At 54.5% G+C, this 26,234-nt stretch overlaps 1 protein-coding gene across 2 annotated transcripts; it reads left to right on the forward strand.

Moving 5' to 3' along the window:
* Positions 1-515: 515 nt before the first annotated feature.
* On the forward strand, positions 516-24,744 carry Necab2 (N-terminal EF-hand calcium binding protein 2). Of its 2 annotated transcripts, XM_075977430.1 has the most exons (13): positions 516-842; positions 3,650-3,674; positions 5,630-5,738; positions 7,062-7,087; positions 7,241-7,338; positions 16,012-16,148; positions 18,624-18,742; positions 18,883-18,962; positions 21,188-21,241; positions 21,705-21,817; positions 22,811-22,888; positions 23,718-23,809; positions 24,253-24,744. In XM_075977430.1, exons 1-13 carry the CDS (start codon positions 627-629, stop codon positions 24,279-24,281), a joined length of 1,176 nt encoding a protein of 391 aa, XP_075833545.1. In that variant the 5' UTR covers positions 516-626; the 3' UTR covers positions 24,282-24,744. The 2 variants fall into 2 exon arrangements, with proteins under 2 accessions (XP_075833545.1, XP_075833546.1); XM_075977431.1 differs by lacking the exons at positions 516-842; positions 3,650-3,674; positions 7,062-7,087 and having other exon boundaries at positions 5,630-5,752; positions 7,229-7,338.
* The last annotated feature ends 1,490 nt before the right edge of the window (positions 24,745-26,234 follow it).

The raw sequence follows: 26,234 nt of genomic DNA on the forward strand, positions 1-26,234 counted from the left end.
CCGGGAATCCCCTGGTCTGTCCGTCAGTCTCCCAGTCTCACCTCCCTGTTACGTGCCGCAGGGCCTTTGCGCAGGCTGGTGTCCAGCCCTGGGCCCCCTATTCAGGTCTCTGGAGTCTGAGTCACTTGAACAATTTTCCACATCTTTCTCTGCTTTTAGGGCAACTGGCGTCCGCGGGTGGAGGAGGGGAGGGGAAGGGATGCAGGGAGGACCGGCCGGCAGAGGGCGCTCAGGGCTCGCCGGACACCAGCACCACGGGGGAGGGGACGGGGGTCAGCGGGACCCTGGTGGGGACCGGGGCACAATCCTGGGGGCCCCCACCCTCCTCCACGCCCGTCTGCATCCCCGTGTGCACGAGGCCATCCCCCTCTGCAACCGTGCCAGGGTCCGACCGCCGGACCCCGCGCCCCCGCGGGCAGTCCCCTGCCTCCGCTCTTGGCCGGCGAGGTGGGGGCGGCGGGCGCGGAGCACGTGGCTCGGGGTCCGGGTAGCCCCCCCGTCCCACCCCCCGGCATTGGCGGTCCCCGCGGTGTCCGGGCCGCTGGGCCGGCGGCGGGAGCGGCGCGCGCGGCAGGCGCGGGCAGGGGGCGCGCGGGGGCGCGGCCGGGCGGGGGTCGGCGGACGAGATGTGCGAGCGGGCGGCGCGCCTGTGCAGGGCCGGCGCGCACAGGCTGCTCCGGGAGCCGCCGCCGCAGGGCCGCGCTCTGGGCGGGCTGCTGCGCTGGGTGGGCGCCAGGATGGGCGAGCCCCGCGCACCGCTCGTCCCCGACATTCCCGTCGCGGACCCCGACCCCGGGCCCGGGCCCGCCGCGCCGCACGGGGGCACGGCAGTCATCCTGGACGTGAGTATGCGCCGGACCCTCTGCCCAGTGCGGCTGGGTGCCAGTTCATACCCGGGACCCGAGGACCCTCTCCTCCATCTGCTCCCTTCACGTTCCCGCATCCCCTCATCCCTTAGCCGGGACCCTTCTCTGCGAGGAGACCCCAAGCGCAAGCCCCAACTCTCATTGCCGCTGAGGCGCCTATCCCCCAATCCAGACCGCACTATCCTCTCCATCCCCTCCCTCTACTTTCCCTCATTCCCACCTCTCCACGTCCCGTGGCTGGGACCCCCTTCTTCCCACAGGGACACCGCTGCCCCCAGCCCTCAACTCCATCCGGACTGTGTGATCCTCGCCTCCATCCTTTTCATCCACTTCCTTGCATCCCCACATCCCATAGCCGGGACCCTCCTCCGAGTGGGGACCTCGAGCTACCCCAGCCCCGCACCCGGACCAGGACCCTCTTCCTCCACGTTCCCGCTTCCACTCATCCCATAGCAGGGACCCTACTCCTCTCCCATTGCGGCTGGGGCGCCTGTCCCCACTGGAACTTCACGACCCTCTAAATCCCCTCCCATCTCATTCTTGCACCCCCACATCCCATAACCCGGACCTTTAGGGCTGCCATAAATCTGGCCACTATTCCCCTCTTCTGGTCCTAACCAACCCTCTCACTTGAGCCCCTATGACTGGGACAAGAGCCCCTGGGCACTTACAGCCCCCTCCTCTCTATCCAGGATTCTTCCCTGCAGTGATAACTTCTAGACCGCACACAGAGCCCCTGAACCACCCCTTCGCTCTTCTCTGTTAAGGAAACTGAGCCCCCCTCCACCGCCCCGCTCTGTGCCACTTTGCGAGTGAAGCCCCTTCCCCACCTCCTCTTTCCATAAAATCAGGGCCATTGCCTGAACCCAGGGACCATCCCCTCCTCTCCCCCCAGCTCCATCCTCATCCTGCCACCTTCCCCTTCCTGTACTTTCCTTTTGACTCTTGGACCCCAGACTCACTCCTCATCCCACCTAGCTCCTCAATGCACCAACGCCCCACCCCCTGCAGAGTGGGGGAGTCACAGGGGCTGGAGTGGGCTGGTGGCCCATGGAGGGGCTTGAGGGGGGTGGGACTGGTCTGAGGGTCGGGCTTTATATGTTATGAGATTCTAGGAGAGTAAATGCACGCTTGCGTGTGTGTGTGTGTGTGTGTGTGTGTGTGTGTGTGTGTGCCACATACCCCTACAAGTGTCAAGGGACTAGAAACCCTATCCCCTCTTTGCTTCCTTTTCTAGATCTCAGAACCCATAGGTGTGTCTGGGCAGGAGGGTTTCGGAGATGGGTGTCCTAGTGCGTCTGTGAACACATACACAAAGAGGTGCGAGCACACAGGAGGTGTGCACAGACACACACACCACATGCACACACAGAAGGATCCAGGCAGAGTCCAGAGTGGAGGTGACGGCTTGGCCCTCTTTCAGGGAAGCTGTGTCCAGCCTGTTCCTTTGCACTGGGACCCTCGCTGGCTGCTGTGTGCTGCTGAGCCTCTATTTCTTTGTCTGTGAAATGGGGTACGCAGCAGGGGGGAGGGTGTCACTCATGCTGGTTCTAGGAGCCATCTTACTTGGTGTCAGTTGAGGCCACATCAACTTAGTCATTTCTACACTCAGGCCTTTTGGGGTCTGGGCGTACCCAGATAGTTCCCAATTCTCTTGTCCTGTTGCTTGTGGGGTGCAGGTGACCAGAACCGTCTATCCTTCAACTCAAAGAGATTCAAGCTGGTGGCATTTCCTTTCTGGCCTAGCAGATCCCCCTTAGACCTTCCTGAGTCTGGGAAAACCCAGAGAGAGTGTGTTGGGGTGGGTGGAGGGTGGGAACCTGGACACGCTGTGGGCTGAAGTTTCCTTCTGAATAAAGGGAGCCAATTCCTCCAGGATCCTGGGACCATCTCAGATCTTACAGTACTGTGATCTCAGCCACCACAAGGAGCTAGCTAAAAGGCAAGCCTGATTCAGGGGTCCAGGGTTGGACATCAGATCCCTTTTGTGAGTTGGGAGGTTTTAGCAGACACTCTGGTCTGTCAGGAACTGCTGGTTCACCTGCCTGGATTATGGCCTGGGCTGAGTAGCGTTTGGAAGTGCCCCGTAATGATCAGAAACAGCCTCGTGACCCCCAGGTCCTGGCACATGTCATCAAAGGACCTTGAGGTATTCAAAGGTCAGGGAACCTTGTAGTGACTTTGTCTCAAAGTGCGGGACTCAGGTTTGGGTTGTTCCCTATCCTTGCTAGTTGCATCCTTGCTAGTTGCAACCAGAACATTCCTGCCTGCCTCTCCCTCCCCATCTCCTAATGACGCCATACTTCCTGTGGGCTGATCTGTCACCAGGCTTCAAGAGAACCTCCTTCAGAAGGGACCCAAGCAAGCCAGAGCAAGGGGAGGTGGGTCCTGAAAAGCGAATGACGGGAAGCACGGAGCTCTCATGGGCTTCTGAGCATGGCTGGATGCAGCTGTGAGCTCAGCAATGGGGGAGTCGAGAGGAATGAGTGTGCGTACACCTGCAGAGATACACGTGGGTGTGCGTGAGCGTACAGCACGGATGTGTGTGCCTGTCAGCATCCGTGGGCAGGCTGGCAGCGCAGAGGGAGAGGGAGAGGCAGCTTCTGAAGTAGTGAGGGGAGGGCCCCTGCCTGCTGCAGTCTCTCTACCCTGGGTTCCAGCCTTGGGGTCTCCTGGGGAAGTTTGGGCTGCTCCTGGGAGAGGAATCTCAGCTGGGTCAAGAGGCTGCTGAGGGCATCCGCCCAGACTCAGCTTAGGAATGACTCCAAGTCTCTTCTCTGCAGATTTTCCGTCGTGCGGATAAAAATGGTGAGTTTCCCTCCAAGTGCTCTGCTGCCCACACTCCTCGCCCTGATGTCTCATGGGAAACGGGTGGGGACGTGGATGCCTATGAACCTGAAGGGGAAGAGCACAAGGAGTCCAGAGGCCAACTTCCTGTCACTATTCTGTTGCCTCGGTTTCCCCTTCTGTAAGCTGGAGCGGCAACAGCGGCCCTGTGTGCTGTCCTGAGCTTTGGGACAAGGTAGAGGAGATGTGGGTGACCTAAAGACACTTCAAGAGAACCAGAGAGCGGTGTGTTCATCCATGAAGTCCTCATGAGGCCCAGGGATCTTGCCCCTGAGGCCCTGGTTCCCTTCCCAAGTGGGCTTGAATTCAAGGTGGCTCAGGCTTTGTCCAGATCCTATGTCATTCCTGGGAGCCATTGTTGACTGCCGCACACGGTTGATGGGGTGGGCTAGAACTCGCTGGGATATGAAAGGGCAGAGAAACAGGCCTGTCCTAGAGATGATTTGCATCCTCCCAGCCCTCTGGGTGAAGGACCACCTGCAGATGCCACACAGGACACAGGGCTATAGGAGACCAAATGGCACTGAAGATCTGTTAGCTGTGTGTAGAGCCTTCACCACCCAGGCAGAGAGGCCTGCCCCTCTCCCTGGCCCACAACACAGGTCTCAGGAGTGTCAGCCTACAGCAGGCCCTAGACTGTATCCTCCTGACCCCCCACCACTCCCTTGTGGGGAACTTCCTGGTGAGTTCACTGTACCTAAAGCACAGCAGGTCCTCTGCCAATGTGTGCAAGACGCCTGCCCTAGTGAGGACACGGCTGTAGGTCTCTCACAGGCGCTCATGATAAGGACTAGCTTTGACTGTGGTGGACATGAGGTAGCCAATCCCCAGGGGAAGGCAAGAATGAGAGACCTGACTGGCAGCCCAGGGTATCAGGCCAGAAGACTGCATTGACAGCTGGCAGAGGGGTGAGGACCAGCCAGCGTTTCCCGCCAGGGATGAAACTCGGGGCTCTTGCTATTTGAAAGGTCACTGCAGCAGGCTGGGCTCCTGCTCATTAGTAGAGCCACCTACAAACAGCCCTTCTTGAGTTGCTGGCAGAGGTGACAAAGCTCCGGGACAACTTGTCTTCTCTAATTGGACCAGAGGCCAAGTGGAGGATATTTTCCTCTTAATAGCGCATATGTGCTCATTAGGCTTGTGGCTACCACCCAAGGTAAATGTCAGAAGGCTCTGATCAGAGGATCTGCACATCCTGTCCTCCAGCTCCCTATTCTCTCTGGGTACAGAAGACACTGAGGTATCAGCCATGATAAGCAGGTGGAAGCAGTCAGAGGCAAGCTGGGCCTGTTGTTGGTACACCCCATGCTGTGCCTTGGGCAGACATGACTAATCAATCACAGAACACATTCACTGAGTCTAGTCTTTTCCATGCAGCCCAGCTACTCTATGAAAAATGCAGCCACTGACTGCCTCCTCACCAAAAGGGTGGGGAATTCTGTTGGCACCTACCATGTGGCACAAGGTCCTGCCCTAGGGCTAGGTTGAGGTCTGAGCTCAGACTACTAATGCCTTGTAGAAGGACCCAATAGAGAGACTGCTCCCCCTCCCAGAACTAAGACCTGGGGCTGGGGTTGGGAGTGACCTCTATAGGAAGGCTAATGGTGTCAGGTTAGGCACAGTGCTTAAACAGTCTCTGAGTCAGGTGATTGCAGGAGATGCAGGTGAGACAGAGTCAGGTGATTGCTGGAGACGCAGGTTAAGAGGTGATTGCGCGAGATGCAGAAGGGAAGATTGTTTAGTAGAGAATATGCGAGGTGTTTGGTCCCCAGAAAACAACTTCTGTTGTCTCTGTTGGCCTCAGTCTGACAGCTAGGAGTTTGTCAGCTGAGGCAGTGGTTCCGGTATTGGGCTGTGGGGCCACCGTGTGCTCTTCCCGCTGAGACAGCAGCCGCTTCCTTGCCTGTTCACTGCAGATGACGGGAAGCTGTCCCTGGAGGAATTTCAGCTCTTCTTCGCAGATGGTGTCCTCAGTGAGAAGGAGCTGGAGGATCTCTTCCACACCATTGACTCCGACAACACCAAGTGAGGCCAGGCTACTGCGGGGCACCCTGGGGATGTATAGATTCCTCTCTTCTCCATAATGATCGGAGCTCTGCTTAAGGGCAAGAGGCCTGGAACTCCCCTGACTCACTAATCCAAAAGTCAGGCCTGTTCAGCCCTCGCTGCCAGGCTGAGGTGAAGGCATGGGTCCTGTGTGTATGACTGAGACTAAGCTTGTCCTTTCTGAGCCGCCTTGGCCAAGCGGGGAGAGACCCTGGGCCTGATGCGGTACACACAGGATTGGTGGGCCATTGGCAGTGACTCTCCTGTATCTCCATTCAGTCCTGATTCCAGTGCTCCCCAGAATCTGCTTTCTGAGGTCCTGTCTCCATGAATCCCCATCCCAAACCTTATGCATATGAATCCCAACTCTAGCTTAACCTCACTTCTGGCCATGGAGCAAATTGAACCTTTTCTGCAATCCAGTCATGACCTGGACTTGCAGCTCAGCCCCACAGGACACCTGGCCTCCAGAGCCAGCATAAGTGTACACTGCCCACACTCACGGGCCCGTCACCCTTCACCCCTCACCCATCTTTGTCCATTGCTCCTAAATTCTGCATGGGTAGATCAGAGCCACCTGGTTACTTTCCTCTGCTGCACTGAGGTGATGAGGACTAAAGTTTCTGGGGGCAATAGAGAAGGTTGGATCACTTGGGGAGGGGGGCTGTTCCAAGACTATCGGTGATCTGGGCACAGGTTGACTACCAAGCCAGTTTGCAAGAGTCAGAGTAAAGTGGAATCAAGGAATCAAGACTGGAGACTTGACAGGATTCTGGGGAAGCCACTGTGTAGGGGTGACTTAAGGCTCCACAGCAGAGCAGGGGACCCTGTCTCCAGGCCAGATGAAGTCTCATAGCTTCTCTGTAGCCTCCGGGGCACCCACTGAGATAGTTACACATTCTCACCGGGAGCCTCGGGTGGGTGTCAGCTAGGGTGGGTGTCAGCTAGTGAAGAGGTTGACCTGGAGGAGGGGGTGGGAGGGCTGAGCACCCAACGCTCCTATTACTACAGAGGGAGATATTGGAGGACAGAATCCAGAACCCAGACTGTCTTCAGAATTGTGACCTTCCTTTAAGAAGGTTCACTCCGCTCAGCCCTTATCTCAGAATAAGGGAAGAAAAGAGAACCTAGGCAGGTGGCTCCCGCTGCACCCTCTCCTATGAAGTGAATTTCACAATACTGGTGCTGAGGGTGCAGAGGGGGCCACAGCAAGTATTTAAGGGTGGCTGGGAGGGTCAGAAACTGGCCTGCTGACTCTTCCCCTCTCTCTTTCCATCATTTTCTTCCTCCCTCCCTCTACAGCCATGTGGACACGAAGGAACTGTGTGGTAAGTACCCGGACCTACAGCAACCTTGGTGTAGACAAGAATACCCAGAGGAGGGCAAAGCAGTGTGGACACCTAGATGGGGCTGGTGAGGGGGCCCCAGGGAGAGGGATGGCATCCTTCGTGACCCCTGACCTTTGCAACCTCCTTCCCCAGATTACTTTGTGGACCACATGGGAGACTACGAGGATGTCCTGGCCTCCCTGGAGACCTTGAACCATTCGGTCCTGAAAGCCATGGGCTACACCAAGAAGGTCAGTGGGTGTGGGTAGTGTTCTCAAGAAGCGAGGGCCTGCGTGCCAGTTAATTCCAGGTTGTGCTGAGTATTGTCATTTAAGGATGTCTGGATTCGTGGTGACGTACGCTGGCTTGAGGATCTCAGATAAACTACACAGTGAGAGGAGCACCTTGATAGATAGCTCGGTCCAGCAGGGTGTGCGTCAGAGTGCGAGGGCCTTTGCAGGGGCCAGGTCTGGTCCTGGTGTGGCTACCCAGTGAGTGCAGGAATCCCCCAATGATCGGCTCCTTCAGGGGCAGTTCAGACCTAGGGATCTGGAAGTGGGGGTCTAGGTTTTATCTTTTGAACTTGACCCAGGCGTGCACTGGTGTCTCCCGAGTGGCTGACACGTGCAGTAGAGGAGGACCTAGCTGATCTGGTCAGTGAGGCAGCTGAGGAATTGGAGTCTCACTTTTGCTGCCTGGGAAGTGGGCGTGTCCATCTTCCGGACCTCGGCTAATGGAAGTGGGTCCTCTAAACTGCTGAAGCAGGGCTGCTTAGCTAAGGCCGGCTCCCTCAGTTCCTCACCTGCAGCCCATGCCCCGCCTGCAGCGGACTGAGGGGCCCTTTCTTGCCCTGCACTTAAATGTTGCTGAGTCTGCCCCCCACTACCACTTCACCCTCCTCCACCCCCACCCCCTGCTTATCCACACTGTCATGCTGGCCTTGCACTGTCGGGGCCTCTTGTTGCTTGCAAATATTTTAAGACCTTGTGAGAGCCGCTCTTCAGGGGTGAGGGGGTGTTCATCATTGCCGCTTTTCCAACAGCCCCAGTGTCCCACAGTGGCTGGAGCATTAGCAGGGTGTGCCAGGCAGGTGTGACAGCCTGTTCTGCTGTCACTAGACGTAAGAGGGAGGGGAAGATGGATTTTGTGCAGCAACCCACTCCTTGATCCTTCCCCTCCCGTCTAGGAGAAGAACCCTGTCCCAGTAGGGCTGTATTGAGGCTCTGCCTATGCTTGGATCGGAGTGATCGAACCTCACCATCCATGAGGGAGGGGAGCTGAACTCCTCCCAGGAGATTCAGCCCAGCCTTAACCATGGTACCATAGGGGCCTTGCGCATGTGGCCTCAGGTAGTCATGGTGGTTTCGGGTGATGCTGGAGCATCCTTGCAGGGCCTGAAATGGTAGCTGGCTGTTTTCTTTTTCCTTCTTGGGTATCTCCTAGTCTGCCTGTTTGTAGAAAGGCAGCCTGTTGATGATCCTAAATACTTTCCTTGTGTGCTGGCTAGCTTCTGTGTCAGCTTGACACGGTCAGCTGAGAGGAGGGGAATCTCAATTAAGAACCCACACATGTGTTTCTGCGGCATGTGTTTCTGAATTCACGACTGATGGGGGAGGGCCCAGCTCACTTTGGGTGGTGCCACCCCTGGGCTGGTGGTCTTGGATGCTCTAAGAAAGCAGGCTGAGCAAGCCATGGGGAGCAAGCCGGTAAGCAGCACTCCTCATGGCCTCTGCATCCGTTCTTGCGTTGGGTTTCTGCCCTAACATCTATCTGTGGACTGTGATGTGGACATGTACCCTTTCCTCCCCAGTTTGCTTTCGGCCATAATGTTTCATCACAACAAAAGAAACCCTAAGACACCTTGTGACCCCTGATCATAGCTGATGGCTTTGATTCTGTGATGCAGTAGCCTCTGTCATGGTTAGCTGGGCTAGTCTCCTGCGCGGTGACTAATGTGGGCTCCGCTGGCTACTCCGTTGCATGTGGCATCTTCCCCAGATCCTAACACATTCCAGTGACGCCAAGCCCCAGCTTTTCAAGTACATCTCTCCAGCATCTCTCTGCTAATTGCAATATTAATGCCAACTCTTATTTTAGAACCCTCTTCAGTTCAGCCCGTGCAAAAATATGTTTCGCCTTCCCCTTTGTTCAGTCTTGTCTTGGCTGACGGCGAGGAGTCTGCTCAAATGCCTGTGGACTATTTTTTTTTTAATGATCTGATGATTTTGCTCCCGCAATCGATGGGTGGATTCTATTTTTAAGTTCTGTCGTATTGAATAGTCGGTGCTCCATGATAAACTCTCATCAGAGCGTCGTAATTTCATCATTGCTCACTCAGTCCTGTCACCTACTGAGTGTCTTCTCTCTGCGCTGGGAGGTGAGGTGGGATGCTGGCCTGGGGAGCAAATCACGTAACTGGGGCATATCCTCTATGATTCACCATCCCTGAGATGTACAGATGTGTTTTTTTTTCTTCTATTCAAAATCAAAATGTATCAATAACTCTTGGGTCAAGGGACTAAAAAGGTCGGCTTTCGTCATCAATCTTATTTTATCACTTTATGGGTGAGGCGTTTTATCTGCATGTATGGACATCTATGCACCATGTGTGTGCCTGAAGCCCGCGGGAGCCAGAAGAGGGCACTGGATCCCCTGGAACCGGAGTCACAGATGGTTGTGAGCCACCATGTAGGTGCTGGGAATCAAACCCTGGATCCTTGGCCAGAGCTCTGAGCCACTGAGCCATTTCTCCAGCCCCTGTAACAGGGAGTTTATAGCAAACCCTACTTATAGTCATTCCCTTTGGGGGGTTGTTCACTGTAGTGTGTTCTTTAACCAACCTGGACGTGTTCACATTTATGATCAATTATATACTTATGGTTATTTTTAAAAGTCTAACCATTGTTTGACCAAGACAGATACTTCATGCAGAAAAGAACAATAAAAATTTTTTAGGTAGTTGTGAGGTCAGGACTGTCATAGTCTTGGAGCCCTTCAGATACAGCCTCATTTCCTTCATGGTTTGTTTCCCCTCTCCCTCCCTCCATCATTCCCTCCCTCCTTCCTTCCCTTCCTCCATCCTTCACTCCTCCCCTTTATCTCTTTCCTCTCCCTCTCTCCCCTCTCCCTCCATCCCTTCCTCCTGTCCCTCTCCTTCCATATCCTCTCCCTCTATTCCTCCCTCCCCTCTCTCTCCATCCCTTCATCCCTTCTCCCTCCATCCTCTCCCTCCGTTCCTCCTCCCCTCCCTCCATCCTTCCATCCCTTCTCCCTCCCTCCATCCCTTCTTCCTCCATCCATCCCTCCACCCCTCCATCACTCCTGTTCCCCCTTCCTTCCTTTCTTTCACTTTGTTGACACAGGATCTTACTATGTAAATCAGGCTGGCCTCTAACTGGCCACCCTCCTGCCTCAGCTTTCTCAGCACTGGAATTAGAAGCATGTGCCACTTCCAACTGCTTCCTACGTTCTAAAAACGTTATATTTGACAGTGTTGTCTATTTTAATTAGCTGTTTCTCATAGGCAGCCCCAGATACTTACTTAATATGAGTGTTACATTGTCTAATTTATTTGTGTTTCTTCTTCTTATAATTCTTGCCCTCCATTGGCTTAGGTTCATTGTCACCTTGGTCTTTTTCCCCTTTGTGTGAATGCTTTGGTTAATATGAAATTCTGAAATCCAAACTACTGACCTTTGGTATTTCTGAGGCCACCACAGATGGTACCACGCAGTGTCTTTGTCCCCAGGATTTTCCGAGCTGTCTCTCGCAGTCTCTTTATTGTGATAAAGATGAGTGACGAGTGAGCTTCCTCCTGCATTGTATCCCTTCTGGACTCATCTTTTGGTTGCATGACCCTTTGTCTGATGATGGCCTCACAGGTGCCTGGGAGAGACATTTGGAGAGTGTGGGAGGTCAGACCTGAAAATAGATCTCCTGCCTTTGTTGGGAAATGCATGCAGTTGGAACACGCTCTTTAAAAACACAAAGCCTGTCTCTTCTGCACATTGCAACAGCTTTGGAGAAGTTAGAGAACTTGTGTGTGTGTGTGGGGGGGGGAGTTCGAGACAGGATCTCACTGTGTAGTCCTGGCTGTCCTGGAACTAGCTTCGTAGGTCAGGCTGGCCTTGAACTCACAAAGATCCACCTGCCTCTGCCCCCCCCCCCCAATACTGGGATTAAAGGCGTGTGCCACCACCTCCAGGTAGTCTGTTATTGAACAAAGGACAGGAACTCTAAACAGGGCAGGAACCTAGAGACAGAAGCTGACACAGAGGCCATGGAGGGGTGCTGCTTACTGCCTTGCTCTTTATAGCTTGCTCAACCTGCTTTCTTATGGAGCCCAGGACCACCAGCCCAGGGATGGGACCACCCACATTGGGCTGGGCCCTCCCCCATCCATCACTAATTAAGAAAATGTCCTGGGACTGGAGAGATGGCTCAGGGGGTAAGAGCACTGGCTGCTCTTCCAGAAGTCCCAGGTTCAATTCCCAGCACCCGCATGGCACCTCATAACTGTCTATAACTCGTGTTCCAGGGGATCTGAGACTCTCAGACAGACATGTAGGCAAAATACTAACGTACAAAAAAAATACAAATAAATTTTAAAATTAAAAAAAGTTAAAAAAAAATTCCTTAAAAAAAAGAAAAGAAGTTCTGTGCCAGCTCTCTTCGGCAACACCGCTGGCCATCTGCCGGTGCCACCAGCTAGTGCCAGCGCTCAGTGCTTGATACCTGCTGAGATGGCTATGGAGGCTGAGGCAGGAAAAGCTCAGGTTCCAAGACAGATGGATCCTGAATTCAACCACATCTCAGTAGTTTCGATTGTCCTCCCTCCCACCACAGTTCAGAACATCACTCCACGACATCAGAAATAAGATAGGATCTTATTTGTTTCTTCTCATCTTCTGTAAGTACTCATTTTTCATATGCAAGTCAGGGCAGTCTTAAGAAGCAAAAGCTGTAGGTCTCCCCTTTGCTCACATTACCCTCACAATGTAATTCTCTGGACGGCAACCCACGCAGTCTCCTGCCTCCTGGTCTCTCTCGGCGGTGCTGCGGAGGAGAGCTGGCACAGTGACGTTCATAACTGTCTTCCAGGGTGGTCATCCCTGGGAAGTGACCGGGGAACTTCTCCAAGTGAAGACTGTAATCCCACTCTGCGGGGAGGAGGCCATTCTGGAGAAGACAGGCTCAGCTCTTTTGCAGTGTTGTTTCCTAATCCCCTAGAGGAATTAAATACGGCGGGAATAATATCACTTTCATAGTTCCTAAAAGGAATAGATATGTGTTGCCAGGATTTTGGGTTTTGTTTGTTTTTGAGAAAGCTTCTGTACTTTTGTGGGTAGAGGAGGGAGTTCTAATGGATTTGTAATGCTTTTATATGTTTCTAGATACTTTTCTTTGATCCTGTTGTTATAAAATAACCCCTTACCCTTTTAAGTCTTATGAGAGTAAAAAAAAGGGAAGAAAATGAAAAGAAAAGAAAATGCCTTTCAGGTTTGCCTGCAGCCAGATCTTATGAAGGCATTTTCTCAGTTGAGGTTTCCTCCCTTCAAATGACTCTAAACTCTCTGTGTAGACCAGGCTGGCCTCGAACTAACAGAGATCCGCCTTCCTCTGCCTCCCCAGTGCTGGGGTTACCTGCATGTGCCACCACCGTTCAGATGTTCTCTCTACTCTTAAGGAACAATGATCAGAACTGGAGGCTTACTGGTCTCAAGACTATGAACAAGAGGCCAGAGAGATGGCTCAGAGGTTACTAGTGCTGGTGGCTCTTCCAGAGGACCTGAGTTCAGTTCCTGCTCACAACTCCTGACTCCAGCTTCTTTTTCTGGCCTCCACAGGCACCTGAGCACACATAAAAATAAAAAGAAACCTTAAAAAGAATATGAACAAGTTAATATAGCGATATACACCTGTCACTCTAGCTACTGTCCAGGCTGAGGCAGAAGGATTGTTACGAGTTCCAAGCCAACCAGAGACCCTGTCTCCAAAAGAAATATGAAGAGTCTAAGCCTCTTGATACTCAGCTGATTTGCTTTTTATGACAGCTGTGACCCTGTCACCAAGCTTAGCAAGGCTCACAGCAGCCTCAGCGCCAGCCCCATGGATGAAATAACAGCCTGGCGCACACTGCGTCCTCAGCCTCCTTATCTCTACTAGTGTTTTCTCATTTAAGCTCTAGCGCCCAGGCGGTGTGGCAGCCGGCCTTGTCTGCCTGATCGAGTGTGATTGCAGAACCTCTCTGCACCAGCTTCTGCCTGCAAAGCCTTTGCTGCGCTGATGGGGTGCAGCATCTTGTTTAACCAGCTCCGGAATGGTGTCTGCACCCGGGAGACTGTGGCTGTCTTTTTTCATTATGAATGTTCCATCCAGGCTGGCGGCTCTCATGATCCTTTGTTCTTCCTCCGTTTCATTCTCTCTTCATCTCTTTTATACTCTTCTTTTTGATGGTCTGCTCTGCTTCATTGATTGTGACTTAGAAGATAAAATTCTCCATTTTCATCTTATTAGTGGCTTCTGAAGCCAGGTGTGGTGGTGAAGGTATTTAATCCCAGCTCTCAAGAGGCAGAAGCAGGTGGATCTCTGTGAGTTCAAGCCCAGCCTGTTCTACAAAGCTGTTCCAGGACAGCCAGGATTACACTGTGAGATCCTGTCTCAAAACATACACACACACACACACACACACACGTCGAGAGAGAGAGAGAGAGAGAGAGAGAGAGAGAGAGAGAGAGAGAGAGAGAGAGACTCACACACACCAAAAAGAAAGAAAGAAAGAAAAGAAAGGAAATTCTCAATCCTATTTTTATTCTTAGGTCATTAAAAACATTTCCTGTTGACTTTGGCGATGAAGGAATTCTGAAATGGGAGGATGTCATCTGAATTGTCTGACTTAAGCTGATCATCGAGATAGCTCAGCTCTTTTCAAGGGAATTACTACCAAACCTAAATGACCTGAGTTCAATCCCAAGGACCCACATGGTGAAGAGCAGACTTCCACAGGTTGTCCTCTGACCTCCATACATGCATCATGGCACACACACACACACACACACACACACACCAATAAATAAATAAGTGAACCATTAGTGGCTAATGTTTTTCTTTTTTACCTCAGAAGCCATTGCTCACACAGCTTCCTTCTTGGGAGATCTCTTTCTGTGGCTCAAGTCTGCACGGATGATAGCTCTCACCTGGCAAATCAAAAGCTCTGCAGGGCTCTGGGCAGCTCCCACTGACCTGCAAATGGTTTGCCACAGGGTGCAGGCATACAACCCTCTGGCTTTTCGCTGAGGAGCTTAACCTCTTGGCTGGGCAGAAAAGAGTCATGTCTCCATTGCTTCCCTCACCCCAGAAGGTGGCCTGGCTTTGGAATTTGCATTTTCTTCATTTGCTGACTGCCTTGTCGGTCCCTGGTCTGAATGTTGTGTGTGACCCCGAGTCCCACTCCTATCCTGCTTAGAACCTTCCTAGCAGCCTTTTTCTGGGGGGCTATTAATTTAACTTTAAACCATGGTATGTCATCTCAGTCATTTGGAAGTAATCAATTCTCAATTGCTCTCCAGTCCATGGGTGGCGTCAGGTTGTTAGAAAGACAGCCAGGAGCTGCCTGCACCTCAGGGTAGGGGCTAGGATGTCTTCTCCACTGGGGTCTGCCCACAGTGGCACCAAGCCAGGCCTCAGGACAGAATGTCTATCTTCGTGTGTTCTCCTCTGTGCCACCCCCCACGCCTTGTTCCTCAGGCTCTCTATCTTCCAGCCATGTTTCCCAATGTGTAATTATTGCTAATTAATTCTCAGTCAGAGTGATGGATAGTTTAATTTGCTTTCCTTGAGAGCCTTGTTCCCCCCCCACACTTTGCCAGGGACTGGGCAGAGTTCCAGTGTACAGGGGGAGGGGCCACTCCAGAGAGTAGGGTGGCGATTGAGGTCCAGCACCTCTCCCCTACCCGCCCTCCCCAGCGGTGGTTACCTCTGCACCACTATTGACCCTAAGAAGCCACGCTTCTCCCGTCTTCTCTGCAACCTTCTGCAGAGGCAGGCGTCTCAACGAGGGATGCCAGTACTGACGTCTTGCCAGAGGAGAGGTTCTGCTGCACAGTGCACACCGCACAGCATCCCCCTCTCTTCAAAGCTCGCTGCGCCTCGTCATGTGCGCCTTCCCACCTCTCCGCATCCCCTACTCTTGTGCCCCCACCTCTGAGCACAGGCCTCAGAGGATTTCTATGGGGGCCTGCAGTGATTCTCTTCCGTTAGTAGTCTGAAGAGCAACATGAAGACTCAGGGACACAAAGAGTTCTTGCAGAAGGAGGGAGGGAGCAGAGTCCACGAGGCCATCTTTCCTGGTACTTTCTCTCTACTGCAACAACAGAAATGCCACTCGGTGATGGCTGGCATTTTTACCATCATTACGGTCATCACCACCACTAGCATTAGCATCATGAACACCTCCACCATTCTTAACACCATCACTGCTACCAGCATCGTCACCACCCCCATCACCATCGTCATTGTCATCACCAACCTCTCCATTGCTGTCATCACCATCCATCATCATCACCATCGTCACCGCCACCAACACCTCCATGACTGTCTGCACCATCAACATTGCCAGCATTGTTATCACTGTCACCACTGCTGCCACCTTTGTCACAGCAGCCGATGTTCACACACATCAGTCGTGTGATGGACACCGTGCTCCACATCTTATACTCTGGTCCCTGACGGCTGGGCCTGGAGAGGTGATTCCAGTGAAGCCAGAGGTCCCGCTTCGGCCTCTAAGTCTGGGGCCCTGCTTTGTGGGCTCTGCAGCCCCTAAGATGCGGGAGGTAGTGCAGGCCATCACAAAGCAGAGTCACTAGCCCAAGGTGTCCCCAGTCCCTGTGCCAGCCCACATCCAAGTTCTCTCCCAATGCCCCCAGGTGTACGAAGGTGGGAGCAATGTGGACCAGTTTGTGACCCGCTTCCTTCTGAAGGAGACAGCCAATCAGATCCAGTCGCTGCTCAGCTCCGTGGAAAGTGCTGTGGAAGCCATTGATGAACAGACCAGCCAGATACGGTACATCAGTGGGACATACGGGGGTGCTCCTGGCAGCCTGACCCTTAGTGTACCTCAAATCTCGGTGACCTTGACCAGGTGGCTGCACCTCCCTTGCCCTCCTCCAGTTTCTCTAACTGCAGTGTGAGGACACACTTAGGACCTCATACCTGAGTCGTGAGACTTATACAGGACAGAACACACTCAGGAGAACGGCTGTTACGAGCCCTGCACTCCTGGGACCCATAGATTCTGCCACGGTTCTTGTTCCCACAACATCGACCTGCTGCCCTGTCTACTTCTAAACATGGGAAACCAGTTTGGAAAGTGGTGTCTGGCTTCAGGATGGGGACACAAGTGCCACATGCCAGAATGGAGCATCCAGAAGGATGCGTGTTCTTACCAGGCGTCCTAGGATCCCCAAGGGCTCCCACCTTTGTTACCTGGGGAGCTGTAGAGATGGGGGAAGCTACTGAGGGCAGGGTAGGGACCAAACTAATGCTGAAGGAGGTCCTGGAGAGGGACAGAGTTCGGGGTGTTGCTCTTTTGGTCTCTGGGTACACAGGTGAGCACCCGAGGGTTTCTCATGGGCACTGTGGATGCTGTGTGTCTGGCTCCTGGACTGGGAGGCTTCAATCTGTCCAGCTAAGCAGGGCCTGCTCATCTTCGAGCCCACCCGCATGCTGCCGATAGCTGGCTGAGCAAACTCTCGTGTGCTCAGAGCAGTAGAGGGGAAATGGGACCCACACACAGGTGGGCAGCTGCCAGGGGACCCATACCCCTGGGCTCTACAGCCTCTGCTTTATCTGTGTACAACTTCAGGGTGCCTGGCAGAGAGGCACAGTGTGACCGGGATGTTCTTTTGCCGTGGGGGTGGGGTTTGAGTGATGTCACTTGGTTGGTGAGGACATCAATCAGATCAAGTTGTGAGGGGCTGGTTCTTCATGATACCTTGGCCAAACATGTTGACTGTTGGCACTTGAAAGTCAGTTCCTTACCCTGCCCACGTGGGCAGCCTTGAGATCCCAAGTCCCCAGGGTCAGCAGCCACCTTCCTGGGGACAGACAGCTTTCCCTGTATTGATTTATTATTATCAGCTTAATCAAACTTCCCCCTTTTTCTCCTGCTGTAGATAGATAGCAGCCTTGGCTAATTTTCCTGGCTGCCTTCCTACGCTGCTCCGCTGCTCTGTGGCTCCAACCACGGTTCTGCTCACTCGCCTGCCCCCACCTGGGAGGGGATAACTCTGGGATGTCTGTGGAAGGAGTGGGTGGTGTGTCTTGATGGGAAATCTGTTCCATGCCCACAGACACCTCAAACTGCCCCACATCTAAACACTTTTGGCTCCAGGCCCTGAGTTCCCTGGCGCTACCCTGTGTCCCCACCCTGGAGCAGCCCCCAGGGGTGCTGTGTTCCCGGAGAAGCTTATACAGACCCTACTGCTTGAGGGGCCTCCCACTCAGCTCTTCATGGTCTAAGGGACACACTGAGTTTGTTACTGGTTTGTAAAGATGTTGTGATTGAGCCGGGCGGTGGTGGCACACGCCTTTAATCCCAGCACTAGGGAGGCAGAGGCAGGCGGATCTCTGTGAGTTCGAGGCCAGCCTGGTCTACAAGAGCTAGTTCCAGGACAGGAACCAAAAGCTACGGAAAAACCCTGTCTCGGAAAAAAAAAAAGTTGTGATTGACAGCTCAAAGCCTCCGCCAGCTTTGTCTCGCTAGGGGAGCTGAGCCTGCTTCTTCAACCTGCGAGAAAGACTTGTTAAACTTTTCAGGGGTCACAGGAGACAAATTCAAACTGTACTAAAGGGTTCAGGCATGTGAGGTATCAGCCACATGCCCATTGACTGGTATGTTGGTAGTCGGTTTTGCAAGTTCATACTGCATTTTCAGAGAACCTGCTGGGTGCCTGTTGCTGTGCTAGGGGTGGAAGGTGCAGGAGAAGGGGACATGGGGACAAGAGATGGAATCTGTCTCTGGCCAGGCTCAGAGTATTTTCTTGCTGCCTTGTTGGAAGCGGGCTGTCTCTCTGGCAAATACCCAGGTCTTCCCCCAGAAGTCACTCCACAGCACAGTGGCCTCTACTGAGGCAGGCAGGGAGGAAGACATACTGTGTGTCTCCAGCCTGGGGTAGACCTGTACTTACTGGAAGCTATGAGCTATGAGATCAGCCAGATAGGTTCCTGGCCCAACCTTACCCCAGCCGAGGAAATGAGCCAATGGGGCATAGGACTTGGCCTCTAGAATCTTGGCATGGAGTTATGCCCCAGGTGACCACATGGCCTTGGTCAGGTCACCTGCCTCGGGGGGTCTTGTTTCCTCCTCTGAAAAATGAAGGCCACCCTGACCGTCCTGCAGACACGGGCCCGCAGGGCAGGTCTCTGCACATTTCAGGACACGGTCAGTACTTCCTAAGTGCACCGGGAAGGTCGCAGAGGTAGCCATGGCCTTACCTTTGCCCTCGCCAACACCTCGTTTCTTCTATACACACTGCAGACAGGAGCACTGCAAACCCAGTCACGGCGTCACCAAGAGCCACTACGGAGGCCCCAGTCCTCCCTATATCGCCAACCACAAGCTGGCAGCCCCGGAGCCAGGGAGAAGCCTGCCTGTGGGTGAGAGAGCATCGTTGATGGTCACTACCCTCCAAGGGGACCCAAGGAATCTGCACTAGGGCGTATCCTGGGCTTGGGGCTCTGCCCCCTTAGGGTGGCCCTGCCTACCAGCAGGATCTCTTTCTTTTTTTCTTTCTCAGCCACAGGGGAGCCAAAGGAGGAAGGGCTGGAGGGCCAGATAAGCCGGTTGGCAGAGCTGATTGGGAGACTGGAGAGCAAGGTAGGCTCCCCACCCCATCCACATAAGAGCTGTGGAGAGGCTGAGGTCAGGACAGAGGCACCCTGGTGGGTTGGAGGTTGAAGAGAGCTGGACTGGGGCCACAGTCCTGACAATGGGAGGGCAAGCAGCATTCTAGGTACAGAGAACAATTGGTAGAATCCTGAGCTGTGGACATAGCCAAGAGAGCCAGCTCCAATACTGGAGGCCAAAAGCCGGTGTGAATGGGAGCCTGCGATGGTTCAGGGCAGGTTCCCAACAGGAGAACACAGACAGCCAGCACAACACAGTCCAGAGGTGCGGAGCTGTGCAGCCTCTACAGAGACATTCCCAGGGCCAGTGTGTAACTCGCAGGACTCCCAAAGGGGCTTGCAGATGGGTGGGCTTGGGTGTTCCTCTGTTCGAGCCGAGTTTCTGCTGCTTGGCTTTGAGTGGGTGGCTTACTCCCCTCTCTGAGCCCGAGATTCCTGCTCGGATGACAGCAGAGACTCTCAGGACCTCACTCAGTGTTCCTCACCAAGGTGCAGGTGGCTCAGGTCAGCGTCTGCTGTCCGGGTTAGCCTCCAGCCTTAGCCACGCTATCGCTGCTAGTCATTCTTCCCCAACTTCCCCACGCATGTGCGCAGGGCTCCCACGCAATGCCTACACCAAGTGACAGGTGTCTCAGAGACCTGGGATCGCGGGGACATTTCTTCTGTTTTTCTCTTTCTTTTGCAAGGAGCTCTGGTACTTAGCTGGGTTGGGGGGCTTTGTTCCGAAGGACTCATGAGCGTGAAGCAAGGGCCTTGTCACGGGGAAGCAGTCTGACTGGAGAAAAAAGGCTGTTGGTGGTGGCTCAGCTGCAGGGCTGTGGCGGAAGCGGGGGTCCCCCTCCCACACTTCTTTTAAGCCTGCTGCCCTGCCCAGGGTGAGAGAAGCCTGGTGGGGACCTTGTGCCCGGTTGTCATAACAACTCAGTGGGGGCCCCAGGAGGGAGGCTTTTTGAAGCTTATTTTTAGTACCCCGTTGCCCTAACAACCAGGCTTGCTGGTAACCAGGAGCACCTAGGCGTCCTGGAGATGGGGCGGGGTCCACCAAGGTCTTTGATTGGCCTAAGCCACTAGTATGGGTACATTCAAGCCAGCTCCAGACTGGGCCCCCAACTGGCCAAGCAACGTCTCCAACTGTGCCTGGAGGACAAGGAGGATGGAGATGCTGGGTGGCAGGTCTGGGTACTGCAGGGCTCACCATCTGACTCTCGAGAGGCCAAAGGGCCCCCGGTGGGGCCTCAGCCCCCCAAGAGCTGCCCGTGTGCCTGTTCAGTGACAGAAGCAAGCTTGAACCCGTGAACACATCTTCCCTACTGGGCACTTTCTTGAGATGTGTGGGCAAGGGTCAGTGGAGGCTGGAGGTGTGATTTCGAGGCAGGCCCTCGTTCAGATGTTTGAGAACTCCGGTCCACCTGCCACTGCTGTTGTCTTTAATAGTGCATGCACCTCTTGCATGCTTATGTGTGCGCTGGTTGGCACCTCCTGACTTCAGGCAGGGCAGACAGGTGTGCAGGCTGCAATTATGGGGTAACCACATTGAAGAAAGAATGGATTTCTGTCAGGTGGGGTTGAGACACGGTTTAAAACCCAGGCCCTAATGCAAACCCATCTGGGGACCGTTTAAAGTCCCAGGGTTCTGTGCTGTGACAGCCGTGACTGAACTTCAGTGTCTGCTTGGCTGTCTTGGGCACCAGGTACTGGTGACCCACAGAGCCGGCATGGCTTCTGCATTCCTGAATCACACGGCGGGCAGCAGCTGGCTCAGGGAGGCTGGGAAATGGGGTTACTGCTAGGGGTAAGGTAAGCAAGTTATAGATCTTAGGGCTTTTATGAAATCCTGGTTTGAAAAAAAAAAAAGGAAGAACCAATATCTTGATTTTGGGCCGGCCCCCTGAGTGCCTGTTACTAAGATTGCCCTGCCCCACCCCACACACCCCAAGTTTCTTGAGAGCCCATCTTGATCTCTGAGCCTCCCAGTGCTTCAGAAGCCTGGGCCCCAGGCCTTCTCTGCCATTTCCCCGACTCTCTGGCTTCAGGGTCCCCCTTGAAGCTACTCTAAGGCTTGGCTGTGGGAGCCACACTTGTAGCCTGGGAGATCTCAGAATCCCTGGCACACTGGGTACCCCGTGCCCTAGGTGGGGCCTTGGGAGACTCCCTGGAGGTGGCCTGAGTCACAGGCCCCACTGTGCTTTGTTCTAGACCCTCTGGTTTGACCTGCAGCAGCGCCTCTCAGATGAAGAAGGAACGGACATGGTAAGGCCCTCTCCGCCCTTCTTCTGACTTCTTCCTTCAACCCTCTGAAGAGTGTTGGAGCTCCATGTCTCTGGCCACCCTTCTCTGCCCTCTCCTCCCCAAGGAGCATGGTGAGCCGAGGCTCCAGGACTCTGATATAAAAAACACCTGGGCTGGAGCAGGGCAAGTGTCTGGCCTACTCTGTCATCAGACTGAAAGCAGCCTGCTGGTCACCAGCTGTGCCTCTGGATGGGGCTCCCTGCAGCATTCCTACTGCCCTGTTTGTGGGGGCCCCTCGGGGACTGTACCCATTTGTCCATATCCTCCTTGAACTGATTTGCACATGTAAGAATAAAATAGGGTTTTATTTGACCCTATTGTCCTGACCTCTCAGAAGCAAGGTCTGGGCTGCTGGGATTTCAACTATGCCCATGTGGCTGGGGAAGGGCCTGGCACACGTGCTCATTCCCACTTTGGCCCGCAGCACCTGCAGCTGGTCCGGCAAGAAATGGCCGTGTGCCCTGAGCAGCTGAGCGAGTTCTTGGACTCCTTGAGACAGTACCTCCGTGGCACCGCTGGAGAAAGGAATTGTTTCCAGTAAGTGGTGACAAGGCTCTCTGTAGAGCTTTTGGGGAGGGGGATGTGACCAGGGCCTCTGGCTGGCAGCGACCCTGCAGACCCAGCCCTCCTAGGGGTGGCACGTGACAGGGAAGAAAGTGAGGCCCAGCCCCATTGCAGCTGTAGGTGGTGGGTGAATTAGTTCTCCCCAAGGCCCGGGCTCACGCACCTGTCAAGCAGACAGTGTTTCAGGAGAGTGAATAGAGTAACATGCTGCGTTGAAGCCGTCCTGGTTCATGTTCCACTCACCCAGCATGACCACTGTTACACACACGATACAACACAGAGCCTAACTCAAGTCAGGAGCAGCTCGGTTATGGGGAGAAACTGAGCCTCCAGGAGGGGTGTCTTCCAGAATGCAGGTCGCTGGCCCCCATCCACTCCTGTCCTGCCAATTCTGGGTAGTTCAGCAAGGTGAAGCAGGTGACTGTGGCCACCAGTGAGGGGTCTGTACATAGCCAGTACTGAGAGAGAGGGTGAGGATGGTTTGGCTGGACAAAGTGATGGGGGAATAGCCTAAGGGGGGGTGCCAGAGGCTGTTTGTTGGTGTTATCAGGACCCATGTTGGTCCTGCCTTCTGCGTGAAGATAGGCTGGGGGCTGCAGGGAGACGTCACATGCTCAGACGAGGAGAGCCCTTCTTTGGCTGATGACAGAGGGGACAGAGGGAGAGATGGAGAGAGGGTAGGCAGGGGATGGCTGATGATGCTCATGTGGGGGGGGGATGCTCTCATTGTGGGCCATGGTGCTGTGCCAGGTGGCCTTGTGGCTGCCCCTGGAGGCTTGGCATCATTGAGGTCAGGAAAATAGCGCTTGCAAGCAGACAACGCCACACTATCTCCCAGGATATCCCTGGTGTCTCCAGCTCCACTGCCCTATGGAGAACAAATGGGGAGGACAGAGGTTGAGACAGTGGCATGCATCTGTGGGACAGCCACTGCCAGCCACACATGTGCATGTCATTTCCCTGCAGCGTCGCTGCGGTGAGGATGGCAGACGGCCTCACCTTCGTCATCTACGAGTTCTGGGAGACAGAGGAGGAGTGGAAGAGGTTGGTACGGCGCTGTCTCTACCCCTTAACCTGGGGGTGGGCCTGGGTAAGATGGGACTGGCTGGCTCTAGGCTCCTGTCCGGAGAGGAGACAGTGGGGAGGATGGTGAGGAACCTGGAGTCTGGTTGCAGAGGCTTTTCCATCCAGGCAAGCTTCCTTTCCTGGTGAGCTTCTGCCTTTCACTCAGAGGCAGCAGGGTTCCTAGTGGGACCCCTGACCCAGGGTCTTGATATGGCACCATGCATGGAAAGCTCTGCTCTAAGGCCACCCCTGCCACTCAGCACCTGCCTGCATCATTGAGTGCTGGGTCCTGGGCCTTGCATACAGTAGCACTGCCCAGGGCTGTGGGGCTGAGCGCAGGGATACTGTGCAAGTTCAGAACACAGCCCAGGCACTTCCCTGACCTCCCCAGTTGGAGACACAGCACTGTGTTTGCAGAGGTTTCCAGTTCCCCACGTACAACCCCAACACAGAAGGGTCGCTTTGGCCCCTGTTCTTCCCCACAGTGAGGTACTGCAGGGAGGAGTGGGCACACAGGGCAGGTGGGCTGGACACCGGTGCTCAAGCCTCCAGGGGCAGTGTTGCTGGCATCTGCGCAGGATTAAGTCCTTCCCCCGACACTGCAGCTATTCAGGAGGGGAGAGGTCGGGGCTAGAGGTCTGATCTTGTTCCCCTGGGCAGTCTAGAACCAAAGGCCTTCCCGAATGGATGCTCACAAGGTCACAGCTCCACCCCCAGACAGCAGGACTGGACCTGGGCCTGTACCTAAAGTTCCCCTCACCCCTTCTCCGAGACATACCCCCAGACTAATTGTGCTCCTGGCTTGCAGGCACCTGCAGAGTCCCGTGTGCAAGGCCTTCCGACACGTCAAGGTTGACACCCTGAGCCAGCCTGAGGCACTCTCTCAGATCTCCGTGCCAGGTAGCGGGCCAGGGGCAAAACGGCCCCTGGGGTGGGGCGCCCCATATCTCTAGGCAGCACTAGCCGCTATGAAGGGTCCCAGACCTACAGGGGCTTCTTGCTCACTCATGACCAGGAATCTTGATCCAGATACATGTTCCCGACCCAAGGCCTGGTGGATAGAGAGAGACAGGGAGAGAACAGGGCACCACTGGGCACACGTGGGGACTCACGTGAGAAGCTCAGGAAGTATGTGTGCCTAGAGAGAACCTAGGCCCTCCCACCCCTCACCCCAGACCTGAGTGAGCAGCACAGGTTTGCAAAGCCTGGCCTGGAGCTCTGCCCAAGGCCTCCCCTCCCCGTTCTGCCTGCTCCTGCCTGCAGCCACCCCAGCCTCCATGGAAGGGGCCTTAATCTCCACAAGCCCAGCCACTGACCGCTATTTCTCTCTCTCCTGTTTCCAGCTGCCTGGTGCACTTCAGGCCGAGACTGACCCCTCCCGAGGCCCTGTTAAGAAGCCTAGTGTCCCCCTCCCCCACTTCTTGTAAAGGACAATACCCCTTTTCTAGAGACTTTGGTACACAGCTGTCTTTTCAATACACTAATAAAAGGATGTGTACTTACCCCTGCTATGACATGGAGGAGGCCCCTCCCCTGGCATCCACACCTGACTCAACTTGGCAGAGCGTATTGCTGGGATACGGGTGAGGACAAGGTTAGCAGGGATGGCTTCCCACCCCAGCCTGCCTCTGGCCTCCCTGACTCCTCATGGCCGAGGCCCAGCTGGACCCACCTCAGATGGACGGGCCTTGTTCTCTACTTCCCTCCTCCTTGATGGCCCTCTACCTAGTAGGAGCTGTGACCCTGTAGTACCCAATGTAGGCTCAGGTAGAGCCCAGGTCCCCAGCACCATGCTAGGCCCACAGCCACCAAATAAAGTCTGGTTAGGAACAGTGCGTGTCATGCCTCTGTCCCTTTCCTAGCTGACGGCAACCAGAGGAGGGAGATAGTTGGGGGAGCCATCGTGGGCACCACAGAGCCAGGGTGGCTCCTAGCCAGCTCTCCCTGGGCCTCCATGTCCCTAGCTGTCAGTGGAGCAATGCCACGGGAAAGGTTATTGTAACAAGTGAGTTTGGCAACTCCTGCCTGGGCCACCTCAAGTGTAGCAGCCCGCAGGAAGCACAGTGGGACTGGCGGGGGGTCATTCACAGTTTGGCAGCACAGGCACTGACAGAAGTCAGCAAAGGTAGGCCAGGCACGGAGCCCCAGCCCAGGCCATGGGGGACAACACAATTGCATGTGACAGCTTATATCAGGGGTGACCAAAAAGAGGCTATGGAGAGTGGCTGACCTTCAATGCCACCCTCCATAGATGGGTCCGCAGCCTAAACCCAGGACTATTGGTAACCAGAAGTGTCACTAACACACTGGGTCATAGAACCGGCCTCCTGGGAGCCTGGGGCAGAAGCCATCACGTGCCATGACTGTCACTGCTCTCCTGTCAGGGACTCTAGCATAGATTCGGCCCTTGCAACACTGCTTGGAAGACCAGTTCCTGTACATTCCACCCTGCTTCTAGTCAGCAGGAAGACTGTCACAGAAGCCTTGACCGTCAAGGAACACAGCAGGTCTCCCTCTGACCAGGAAAGATTGGGAGGGGGAGGGGAGCAGCGCCACCTCAGCTGGTGAGAGGGGCTAGACCACAACTGTGCTCCTCCCATCCTTGCCGCCTCCCTGGGTGCAGACCCACCTCAAGGTCAGATGCCAGCCATTCACAAATGCCTCCCCTAGGGAGAGTGAAGCAGATTCAGGTCCCAACTTCCGGCTCTAACGGGACTATCCCACACCAGCCTCGGAGAATCAGGGGTCTCATCCAGAATGTGGGCAGTGATGGGTCAGGAATCACCTGGCTCCGCACGGGGAAGGCTCCAGCCGGCACCATCAGCCCGAGTAAATATCACTCTACTGGCCCAAGGCTGCTCCTTCCCAATCATAAGCCAGGAGACTGGTGCTTTGGGGTGTAGCTGAGGAGCCCCACTTAGCAGAGCACGTCACACCTCCGTTCACCCACACACTAATATCAGTGCCCACTTCCACAAACAGTTCATGTCCATGTGACCCAGTGATGCTACTCTTAGATATACACAGAAGGCACTCACATGGGCTGGGAGGATGCTCAGGGGGTAGAGCATTTGCAATGCAAGCATGAGGACCTGAGTTCAAATCCCCAGCACCCATGTAAAAAGTATGGCCATGAACTCATGTAACCTCAAGCATTGCGGAAGTGGGGGTTTGGTTCAGATGTGAAGAACTCACCGGCCAACCTAGCTGGCACGGTGAGGGAGCCTGTCTCAGGAAGTAAAGGAAAGAAAGAAAGAAAACAACGCTCTGCTCTGCCTTCCAAGTGCACACACTTTACCTCAGACACCACATTAGTATAGTTCTG

The sequence above is a fragment of the Microtus pennsylvanicus genome, chromosome 6 (genome assembly GCF_037038515.1).
Source record: "Microtus pennsylvanicus isolate mMicPen1 chromosome 6, mMicPen1.hap1, whole genome shotgun sequence".
In the NCBI taxonomy this organism is placed as follows: Eukaryota; Metazoa; Chordata; class Mammalia; order Rodentia; family Cricetidae; genus Microtus; species Microtus pennsylvanicus.

Excerpts from the sequence above, each read along its gene's own strand:
- Necab2 (XM_075977430.1), top strand. The coding sequence starts at position 627 with ATGTGCGAGCGGGCGGCGCGCCTGTGCAGGGCCGGCGCGCACAGGCTG. Across the intron at positions 21,818-22,810 it reads GGAGAAAGGAATTGTTTCCA|CGTCGCTGCGGTGAGGATGG; the intron begins GTAAGTGGTGAC and ends ATTTCCCTGCAG. Across the intron at positions 22,889-23,717 it reads ACAGAGGAGGAGTGGAAGAG|GCACCTGCAGAGTCCCGTGT; the intron begins GTTGGTACGGCG and ends CCTGGCTTGCAG.